Below are 11,318 nucleotides of genomic sequence, written 5' to 3' on the forward strand. Positions count from 1 at the left end.
CATAGCAAGGTATATTACCTATTTCCATGTGTCTTTAAAAAATTGAACTTTAGTTTAATGTTGAGTGATCTCATGGTACATCAGTTAGGGTCAGCACGACTATTTATAACTGCCTAGAAAAACAAAACTTGGCAATGTCAATGAAAACATGAAAAACGGTGTGACGTAAATCTATTGCTAGCCCTTCTCACCGCTGACGAGGCGAAAATGCTTGGGGTGAAGAAATATTTTAGCCGATCTCTGGAAAAGCGTTCATGCATTTCTTATAGTCATTAGCAAATCATCAAGTTTTCTCAATGACCTCCTGTTCCGGAAAAAAAAAATTTATTTCTGGCTACAAAGAATACTGTCGTGATCATGCAGAAATGCGCCTGTAAAGGACGCGGACCTCCTCGACTCGGCAACTGCGTCGTCGAGGTTGACCACTGCCTTGGCCAACTTATCCATGAGCTTGTCCGCGCCTGCAGCGCCCGCGGATGACTTGTCTGTAGCCTGGATCGGGCACGGCAGCGAGAGCCACTCCAGGCTGACGCTGCAGAAAGAATGATATACGTAAGGCGTGTTATAAGTGAGCGAAGGTTCCCAAACATTTTTCTTGGGCGAATGGTTACTTGCTCAGGCTGCTACCTGGAGCGCAAAAGAGCCTACGACGAACACGTGAGTTAAGTAAGGAAAGCCCAGGATGGATGGAGGAAAAAATCTTTTTTCCATGCTCTTCAAATATGCGGTATCAACATCCACGTTCTCACATTATACCAGCGCCTTACATCCCTGGTCTTGTTAACCATGTCAGTATGGTCAATCCTATTTTCGGTCGAACAAAAAGACACCTGTACTAGCATTTGATCCTCTCCATAAAAAAGGGGGTGAAACGCGCTCCCTTGATGTACTGTCGTTTCTTCAGAATCAGCAGTATTTTAAGCAGCCCCCCAATCTTATTTACTATCTTTAGACCTTCTGGGATGCGTTATTTTTCAAATATCTCTTTAGTTATCTATTCCTTATAGCGCCCAGTAAGTGCCTTGCAAGTTTACACTTTTATTTGCATTGTTTTTATTTCCGACGGTGTCATTTTTTTATTCTTGTACAAGTTGTGCTTAATTTCTTGATTATGTTGCACATATATTTCTTCTCACGTTTTTAGAACCTCTACTTACAGATGTATCTTTTTATCCATATTTACCGGGCACAGATATAGCAGTTTAATCCATTTCTTCAATAAAAGGAGCGGCGAGCAATGTTCCCGCAAAATTCTGGTGAGCAATTAATCACCTTTCGTTCCCGAGGTATCAGCTGTATATGACTTCATATGCTGTTCGATCTGTAATGTCGTTACAGTTGTTTGATTACTTTTGAAACATCTCAGTGCTGAACATTGTTAAAGCAAGTGTTAGGGCTATCGGTCGTCTCGAATGGTTTGCACAGACGTGGGCTTTCGCACCCACCGTTTTTCCAGGCGTTCAGTGAACGTCTTGTCGAGCTCGGTCTCGTGCACGCAGCTGAGCACTTTGTCGACGAGGAGGACGAAGAACATGGCCAACACATTCTGGTGCATGAAGATGGCCAGCACGTAGGTCAGGCAAGCCATCCCCACGAAGAGCGACCGGACCTGCGGGACACAGCGTCACTCTACTTTCGGATGTGGGGCGGAAAGAGCATTTTCAAGGCGCCGTGTCGAAGAAGATAAATAGCCACCTTAGCAGCCTGCAAGATTCTACCCTAGAATGTTATGAAAATTTTCCCAACAGTAGATTATAGCTTTAAAACGTTAAATATTCTCACGTTAGTATTATATTCTCAAGAAAAAGACAGAATAAAGCAAAAGAATTTTTCAAGAGAAAATAATTCATGAAGGATTTTCTCATATATTGTAAGATTTCGCTATAACAATCAATATACCCACAGCTCTCCCAACGGAAGGCTTCCATTTTTTTGCTATTGACGTTCTTGCGACAAACACGTTTCCCATTGGTTTTATATGTCAGACAACTGCTTGCTGCGAGCGATGGAAAACCATTGAAAGAAAGATTTTGCTATGCATCGAAAGAATGGACCACTACTTCAATATTTACAGAACAGTAGCTTACAACGTTCGAATATTCAGAACTCTTCTCCAAGAACACTGGACATTAAACAGGTAAACTTTTTTAGACAAAGACGTCTTTTCTTGACTCGATGCACTCTCACCTGGAGCCCAATGCGGCTGCACAGTTTGAAGCTGATCCTCTGAACCAGGCTGCTGGTTGTGACAGCTGCCGTCAGAAAAGCCAAGAGTGCGGTCGCCTCGAGCGACTTGCTCTGAAATAGCACAGTAAAGTATCTCGAAGCAGTGTCCTCGACGGTGTATTGAGCATATCAGGTAAATGCCCGTGATTGATATCGTGGCTCGCTCTTTGCATGCAAAGCAGGCCGTTATTACGGGAGGCAGTTCTGGTCAGCTTGAGTAGAGGAGCTGCGGATAAAGACACGCAGAATCTCGCATCGACAAGAGAAGGGAAATTTTAACTTATACGTAGGAGACTGGAAGCCTGCCATCCTTTGTCGAGTTTAACTGAAGACAGATATAGGACGTACCTCGAAAACAACAAAAAGCGGCATACCTCGTAACTCGTTGTATCTAACCTATACAACCGACCTCTTTGCGCTTAATAATAATGCACAGGCGCCTGCTCCTTGTACCCGTATTATATCGGAAGTGTCAGCTGAAAGTAACCAAGATTTTTTAATTTTTTTTACTTGCAATACTGTAAACTCTTTGCAGACTGTTACAGGATGGGGAAAAATACAAAAGAAAGGCATCATTATAAAAATAAAGCACACGATAAAGAAGAAATGCACATTAAAACGAGGAGCAAGATTTAAGTTTTTTTCTCGAAATTTTCAGCTGTTTTGGTGTCGCGGAAAGCGTCCGGATCGAGATTATTAAATTTAACAATCTTTTTCTGGACAAACGAGTACTTGAAGAGGTCAACCCTTGATGTGTACGGCATAATGGCGAATGGGTAGTTAGTACGGGGAGATAATCTGCCTGGCGGTCGGATATAAAGTAGAGTCTAAGTTAAACTTATCTTCACGGGCCACGAAACGAAACTTAAGATGGGCTATATTTCTAAGTGTGGCTAGTTCGGAAAGTTGAGCTTAGATGCGTAGAGCTGCCACTGACTGTGTTTTGCGGAAAGCGAAGAATATAAATCTTAAAGCTAACCGTTGTACTTTCTCAAGTTCATTGATCTGATATTGGCAATGTGGGTCCCATATTACGCTTGCATACTCCGACTTTAATCTCACTGTACTCTTATATGCTTGAAGCTTTATATCTGTTACGCGTTCGTGGAGTGCGGCGACTGAATCCAGTTGAGTGCAGTTGAAAGTAGCATGGCCAAGTCAGGAGTCGCTTTTCGTTCCGAAAACTTACCTAAATATCAATTAGCTCTTTGGATAGTGATGTCAGGAATTAAGTGTCAGTGCGGAAGGGTTAGATAGCCTCGAAAAACAGCAGGCCGTAATAATGTCGGTCCCAGGGTAGAAATTACGGAAAATAGTTTTTTTATGGCCTCAAGAAAGAGCTCGCAAAATGGAAAAGCTTGCAAGTGGCAGCGGTGTTGCTTCAGTGTTTCAAGAGGCGTCAAGAGAGAGAGAGAGAGAAAACGGGGCTTTGCATGTGCATTGTGTGTAGAGATATGTGCCAGTAGCTTTCATGTGGTCGCATCTTTTATGGCCGGTAAATAAAGCTGCGTAAATGGCAGCACGTTACAATATTTTATCGAGCTGTTTTTCAACATGATCTATAATTCCCGAACTGACTCGTAATTCATGACTAATATTTAAATAACAAAATGATTCACCTTTTTTAATAATCAACTTCGAAAACAAAAATATTTCAGAAGAGGGCACGCAAACCTCAAGAAACCCCAGTTAGCTTCACTGGGCTAGGACACTACTTTATAAAAACTTAATTTAAACTGGGACGCCTGGTGTATGTGACTCATAAAAACCTACAAGATTTACATCTCTTCTGTAGCGACATGGCCGCGGAGTGACTTTTGACTCAATTGCATGACATAAAACACAGCTTCGCAACAGATTGGATACAACCGGAAACGAGCTTGCTGCCGGTTGATTCGTCTCCGTGAAGGTAGTTATGAGGAGTCGGTCGAAGCGGCCTTTACGGTATGGCGCGGCGCTTTGAAGGCGATGAAAAATCTTATAGGTACTTCGAAAAAGTAGGCCGCAGTCTCGTCGGGCTCCATGATCTGCAGCATGGGAAGCGCCAGGATCGGAGCGAACGCGGCCACGCAGTGAGGAACTGATGACGTCAGCCACCAGCACAGGGGCAGCAGCACCGAGTACAGGCAGAGGCTCCGCTGCAAAAGAGTGCGGGACAGCTTCCATAGCATTCATCCCGTTCCATAAGTCCGCAGATGAACTGGACTGCAGCCAAATGACTTGAAACGGATGCAAAGGCAGACAAGAGGTACACGAAGAAGTTTAAAAATTTTGCTGTTACGGATGAAACTTCAAATTAAAGTTGTTTATTTTTGCCTTTATTTCAATGGAGGTCCAGAAAATGCTGTCAGATAAACCTTGACAAAGGCGCAGCCCTCGTTCACTTGGCACCGGCTTGATAGCAAGGCTTCTAAAACAAAGGAAACGGCACAGCCTAATAACAGATGTAAAATAATAAACAAATACAAAAGAAAATGAAACAACATTAGACAATATTAAAACGCTATTCACACTAGGCAAACATAGGCGCCGGTAGCAAAAGGAAAACACGGACATAGCGACTCCAGGCTGGACGGGAAATATCTGAAAAAAAAGGAAGGCGTAATTTTAAATACGATGAGATGAATTAAAGATGCAGTGCAGGAACTTCAAGAACTCGACGTGACTGCGCACGGACATAGAAATTAGATTGAGAAAAAAACAAGACATAAGAGGGTGTCACCACTTCGCGCAGTTTTGCGTGCGCTCCCAGACACCCTTAGAGCGTGTGGGGGTAGCGGTCTCGCCTCAGCGTGGCAAGCTCAGCCGGAGACCAGCTACCAGGTGACAAGGGGGTGGGTCGTTTGGTGCCCAGCTTTCGCCTGTCGCAAGCCAGAGAATGGGTCGGAGACAAAGGTTCTCAAAACAAAACGAAGTTTAAACAGCAAAGAGACGATACAGAGGGTTTTACAATCACTCGTACGAGCAGATACGAAGTGATTTACAAATACAATGCAACTCGTGCGAAGTAACCATAGAGAGAGATAACAATTCAACAATATATTTGCACCTAAAGTGACAAACAAACAAAACACAATTTATTCACCGGGCACCGCGGCAGGCCCACGACCTGAGGAGCACGACTGGGCCTACCCGCAGACTGGCACAAGTTGCCTCGCTGGTCCGTGGCTGGTCGAGTGGTGTTCTCCCGGGAGTCGAGCGTGCGCACTTCTCGGAAGCTTAAACGGTGGCTCGGGCTAGCAGACAGCGGTTACAACCCCTCATTTATAGGCGCAGTCCGCGTCTGTTTCTTCTTCGCGCCAAGCCAGGCGCGCACATACACGCAGCTTCAAATGCACAAACTCCTCCTTGTCGCATCGGGCGCGCGACCCCATTGGTCGAGCGCGGAGACAAACTTGCAGAAATTTCTGGTTCCTTCTCGCATGCGAAGACGCCGGCGCGAGAGGGAAGGGAAGAGGTTATCACTTTAGTTCGGTCAAGGTCACACCCTCTCCGTCGACGATGAGTAGAAACTACTCAGACATTCTAGAAGAATCGACGCCTCGCGTGGCTATGTTTACTTTGGCTCCGCGCCGGCGAGCTGAGTGGAAAGGGCAGCAGCACACGCAAAGCTACGCACTCTCCGGGGGTCCTTCCCCGCTGTTTTTTTTTGTTTTATTTTAGAGCGCGCGGGCGCTGCGCCATTTCATTCTAATATGCGCCGAATTTTGTGAGAGAGGGTGAGAAATGGTTATCATCGATGTTTGATAACGGGCTGACGCGGTCAGGTTTCAGATCCAACCCACCATTTACTCTTCTGGAGTTAACCACTACCCAGTCATCGATGACTATTAGTGAGAATTTTTATATGCAATTTTCTGGGTGTGAAATGATGTTTGGTTGACTTGATTTGGTTTATGCGTTTACGTTCCAAAGCGACTCAGGCTTTGAGGGACGCCGTAATGGACGGCTTCAGATAATTTCAATCAGCTGGGGATCTTTAACGGGCTCTGACATCAGACAGTAAACGGGACCGGACGACATGTAGCCACTCCGACCTCGTGACTGACTGCCAGATTAGGATCTGTAATGGTAACAGTCAGGAAAGATCCGAGATATTCGTGGTTGTCAAAACGAGGGCAGCTGTGAGGCTTGGCAGTAGATGTCTGTAACCATAGATTTCATTTTTCTTAAAAATGTTAGTGCATAGTTAGCGCTTCGTTTATCCACATGCGCCGGCGGCGCGCAACACATTAAAGAGTAGTGTAAGCGCGTAGTCTCTCTCTCTCCTCCAGGCGCCTGTCACGTACCCGTGTGCCGTGCATGATCAAGGGAGCCAGGTAGACGGGAATCAGCAGGCCGATGCACTGCCGGGTGTCTCGTTCGGGAGCCGTCAGCAGTGGCAGTGCAACCGCGCCGTGGCTTTGCAGCGAGTGGTGCGAACCTCCTGCACAAGCGCAGTTTATTCAGGCCCTGTACGAAGTTTTCAACCAAGGATTGCGAATAAGGAACTCAAGGTGCGCGTACGACGCGCTGCTGAATCACTGGTAGTTTTTCATTGATTCGTGCCTTTTCTGTCAGTCGCAGCGATATGAGGTGCTCTTTAGCATTACTTAAAATTACAGGGCCCGCTAGCCAACCAGTTTCACCCTTAAGTGCTCATTATAGCACGTCACAACAAAAATACGATTTCATTCACCGATTTGTGCAAATGAATACATCGGCGCGGGACGCCCTTCCCCAGTCGGGTTTGTAGTGTACAGTCACAATAAATAAGTTTACAATGAACTTTTCCTCGTGTGTTGGTCACTCACTGTGCTCTTGAATGCGGCAATCGGATGGGGGTGGGGTCCTAATTTCGCAGCGCTATTCTTCGACATTCTTGCTTAGAACCTGCAGCTTTAACGGTTTTTCAACAAACATTTCTCGCCTTGGGGAGCGTCGACCAGCCACCCCCCCCCCCCCCCCCCCTAGAATTTCCCCCTGTGTTTACAGCCATTTTATAGGCTAAGGCTACGTTGATGACCGTCCATTCGCGTCGTGTTGTACGCGTCCATAAGCAACTGCCGTGATGTCGAGAGCTCCATTAATAACAGACATTAAAAGAACGACGTGAAAAACCATGCCTACTTGCAAGGCATCTATGGCATAGTGGGTAGTACCGGGCTTGCGTTCCTTAAAGATAGGCGATCGCGTCGAACCGTCACAGTTTATTTAGGAACGTACCGGGCCGCACGAAAAATGGGACGATTCGACGCATTCGCCTAACCTCAAGGAACACAAAAGTGCTCGGGTAACAGGGCATACTACGGGTAACAGGGCAGTTAGCATTGGCCAAGTAATGGCTTATTCCAATCAGAAATCCAGTGCATATTTTTTTTTCCGCTATTCACAACTCTGGTTTCAGTGGGCCGTTTGAAACTCAGATTCTGAGTTGCAACACATCAAAAGCAACTAGCTCCTCGGCTTATCACCCTGACTTGCCCAAAGTACCTTCTAGCGCACCTTTTGTTCCAATCTTTCATTTAGATTTCCCGACACCGCGGCTATTTTTGGGCTCCGTACCGGATTCAGAGCGATGCTCTGGATCGCCCTCTGCACTCTTCTCTTTCGTCACTCGCGTCCGCTGCGCCGAGGAAATTATGCGACACATACATTTACTGGTGTCTGTAGTCTGTATTCCGGATAGTACCGCATTTCTAGTATGATTAGGCCCCGGTTTGTGTAGAGATTAGTGGTCATCGTGTGCCCCTGATTGCATTTGTGGGCTTGGGTCCCTGTGAGCGGATGTGAGCGTGAATGTGAGAGCTAGTGAGTAGAGGAAGCCAACCCGGCGGTTCCGAAGCGAAGTTATGTTCAATGGCAAAGAGCAGTGCGTGTACAGCAGATTTTCTGCCTTAAAGGCCGGTCTTTTAAATTCTGAGTGTGAGGTGAATCACATCTAGCGGAAACATTTTGGTGCGTGGATTTGCAGCTTGCGTAGCGCTAGTTCCGGGCGCACCGGACAGCGTGACCATCTAGCATGACAGAGCTCCAACACTGAAGCAATGCGTCAGCTGACTCTAAGCAAGCTTCTGCACTATGTGTTGTCCACCATGTACATTCCTCTCTGATCGAATTTTCCAGGTGTGAAACAATATCCCAAATTGAAATGAAAGGAAGTTTATTTTGGTTTCTTTACAACTACATAAACAAACCGGGGCATATAAGACCGGCAAAAGGTATCATACACACCCGACAGAGGCCCGCTCTTTCTGTGTCAATCAAAGGCGTTGAGAAATGGTGGCTTGCCACATCGCTTTTTTAACCTTTTAATTTATGTCATAAAGACTTTAATCGCTGTCAGCTACCAAAGAAGTAGTCTGTAATATTACAGATTTTTTTATTGCGCTTTTCGGGAACAGTGAAATGCAAATTTCCTAAAGAATTGAAGTGGGACGCGCCGAGTGCGGTGTTGAACTCGAGTGTTTTAGGATTTGATCGGAAACAAGCTGTGTTGCTCTCGCCTCAACTATTCTGTATCCTAGCGCCGCATGAGAGGCGGCATAAGGTGGAAATCTGAGCAGCACGCTTACCGCTTGCGCGCATATTTATTTTCGTGTGACCGCAATTTGACTTCACTGCAACATTTCAACCGCAGGTCGCTCGTCGCCAGAACCACATCGAACTACTTGCCAATCAGAGAGGTCGCCTTTCTTCGCCGTCGCTCGTTGCGGCTTCGCAACTAGCCGGTGAGGACGCACCTTGGGAGCGCAAACGGCAGCAAGGAATTAATCCAAAGGGCGCATTGGTTGGAAAAGTAAGCACAACCTATTCGCTAGATTCGCATCTTGAGTAGCGCACTACACCGAAAACTTTTTGGCAATCGGCTTCCTCAGACAGCTTGTATTCATAACACTATTCTGTGGGAATATTCTTCCCCCCCATCCCAGACTATTGCACCAGCAGCGGGCATGGCATCCAACAGCTCGAACCTGAGGAATAAAACTTCAGTCCAGTAGTTGAGCACCTCGCATCTAACGATTGAAAACTGCCGGCGGCCGACAATCTAACCTAGCCTGCCGCCATTGTTAAGTCCGGCCTATTTTGTCGGCAGCCGCCACAGTAGTCTCTTCCGCACCAAACACCTTAAACCTTCCGGAAGCCGACAATTCGGCCTAGCCAAACCTGACATAATTTAACAAAACCTGAAACAACAGAACCTCGCCGGCACGTACTTGGGCACGCAAACGACGACGCTCCGTACCACAAGTGCAGAGACGATGGGCCACGTGACTGCAACCAGCTAATTAGAAAACACTGCCGGCGTAATAATAATAATAGTAATAATAATAATAATGATAATAATAATAGGTTTTGGGGGAAAGAAAATACCGCATTATCTGTCTCATATATAGTTGGACACCTGAACCGCGCCATAAGGGAAGGGATAAAGGAGGGAGTGGAAGAAAGGAACATAGAAGTGCCGTAGTGGAGGGCTTCGGAATAATTTCGACCACCTGGGGATCTTTAACGTGCACTGACATCGCACAGCACACGGGCGCCTTAGCGTTTCGCCTCCATAAAAACGCAGCCGGCGAGGTCGGGTTCGAACACGGGAACTCCGGATCAGTAGCCAAGCGCCCTAACCACTGAGCCACCGCGGCGGGGGTGCCGGCGTTCGATTTATCGGATATATCCCTACCTGCCGGCAAGATATCCACTTCCGAAGACTCTGGCAAGTAAATGATGTTCAGTGGAGAAGCGGCGCGGTGAACTCACTGTGCATGCTGTAGCTGCGCGATGCCCGGTACCCTGCTCCGTCGGCGAGCCCTCGAATGCCCATGCCGGGGGAGGCGCGTGCAGGAGACTGGGGCCTGCTGGCACGCATGGTGCTCGGCGGCGAGGCCAGGACACGCAGTAGAGGGCGTTGGCAAAGAGGAAAGCCTGCGAGGTCTTGTCTATGAGGGAGCCTGAGAAGGGCGCGGGTGCACGATGGCCCGTGTAAGCGTCTTCTTCCTCCGCGCCACGCGATTAGATCGTGACGTCACGTACGCAGAAGCCATGCTATACGCGTCGGTGTCAGTGAAAAAAACAGAGATATGCGGCTTCGGCCTAGATAAAGAAAGCCGAAATTTGTGCAAATGGTATCGATGGGAATGCTGTGAGAACGTTATTTATCCCTAGTACCTTACAGACCTTGACTATGTTGTCGGCCTTTTCGGGTCTTAAAAACATCCCACTACATTTCCAACTTTGTTTTGTTCGGAATAGGAAGAAAAAAGGGAGCTTATAATGAAGCAACTCAGAAATTAAAAAAAAAACACCATTTCTAGGTTTACACACTTATAGCTCTGAAGAGTGTCCGCGTTGAACATGTCCGGAGAAATGTCACACATTCATGCACTCGAATCGCTGCGGTGACACCCAGAACAATATCTTCCCGCCATCAGATCCTCCAGCAAACATAATTACTTCTTTCTCGTCGGTTCAATTCTCGATGGTGATTTAGGCTACAGTGCTAATTACAGAGCGCAAGGTTTTCTCTTTGGCTGCGGTGTGCTATGAGCAAGAAAGAACAGTATACTGTAGAAAAATGCCGGTACTAAATGCTGCAAACATTCCTTCCTTACAACAGTTTTACTTAGTCGTAAATCTGGTTGGTCTTTTCGGTGTCTAGTGGCGTAGAGCCACTGAACGGAGTGAAATAGATCGACGTTCTCTTCGGCGTTATTATTTCATTCTTGTCAAATAGTTTCTCTTCAGTAATCCCACAACCCACAGTGAGCGTTGGCAAGAAGTGCTGTAAAACAATGCCGCAAGAACATGCAGCATTATAACTGGCCGAACAATTGCAAAAATTTGGTATTTCTTCAACAAGTGATTCATGAAAGAAATGTCCAACATTAACAGAAAAAAAATTTCCTTGAAAGATTGTAAGATACTGTAATGTATATATTGAAGGTAACGATCCACTTTTGTGATATGTAACAAGATCTTCCTTTTAAAGCGTTTCCATCAGCAGCATCGTGGATTTAAGAGAGCCATAGAAAACACATGAGAAACGCTTTTGACGATGGCAAAAACGTTAATAGCAAGACTGCAACCAGTGATGTGCTGATATGTTGATTGTT

The 11,318-nt window shown here is 46.3% G+C and overlaps 1 protein-coding gene across 1 annotated transcript; it reads right to left on the bottom strand.

Annotated features, from left to right (window-relative positions):
- Positions 1–292: 292 nt before the first annotated feature.
- Positions 293–10,160, bottom strand: LOC144119789 (uncharacterized). The gene is made up of 6 exons (XM_077652330.1): positions 9,967–10,160; positions 6,516–6,652; positions 4,215–4,364; positions 2,188–2,298; positions 1,446–1,609; positions 293–532 (listed from the first exon to the last, which is right to left on the bottom strand). Exons 1-6 carry the CDS (start codon positions 10,073–10,075, stop codon positions 325–327), a joined length of 879 nt encoding a protein of 292 aa, XP_077508456.1. The 5' UTR covers positions 10,076–10,160; the 3' UTR covers positions 293–324.
- Positions 10,161–11,318: the final 1,158 nt, after the last annotated feature.

The sequence above is a fragment of the Amblyomma americanum genome, chromosome 2 (assembly GCF_052857255.1).
Source record: "Amblyomma americanum isolate KBUSLIRL-KWMA chromosome 2, ASM5285725v1, whole genome shotgun sequence".
NCBI lineage: Eukaryota > Metazoa > Arthropoda > Arachnida > Ixodida > Ixodidae > Amblyomma > Amblyomma americanum.

Coding starts and splice junctions, on each gene's coding strand:
- LOC144119789 (XM_077652330.1), bottom strand. CDS start 10,075: ATGCGTGCCAGCAGGCCCCAGTCTCCTGCACGCGCCTCCCCCGGCATG. Junction 4,365..6,515: donor TGATCATGCACGGCACACGG/GTACGTGACAGG, acceptor ACTCTTTTGCAG/CGGAGCCTCTGCCTGTACTC. Junction 1,610..2,187: donor GCAGCCGCATTGGGCTCCAG/GTGAGAGTGCAT, acceptor TGTGTCCCGCAG/GTCCGGTCGCTCTTCGTGGG.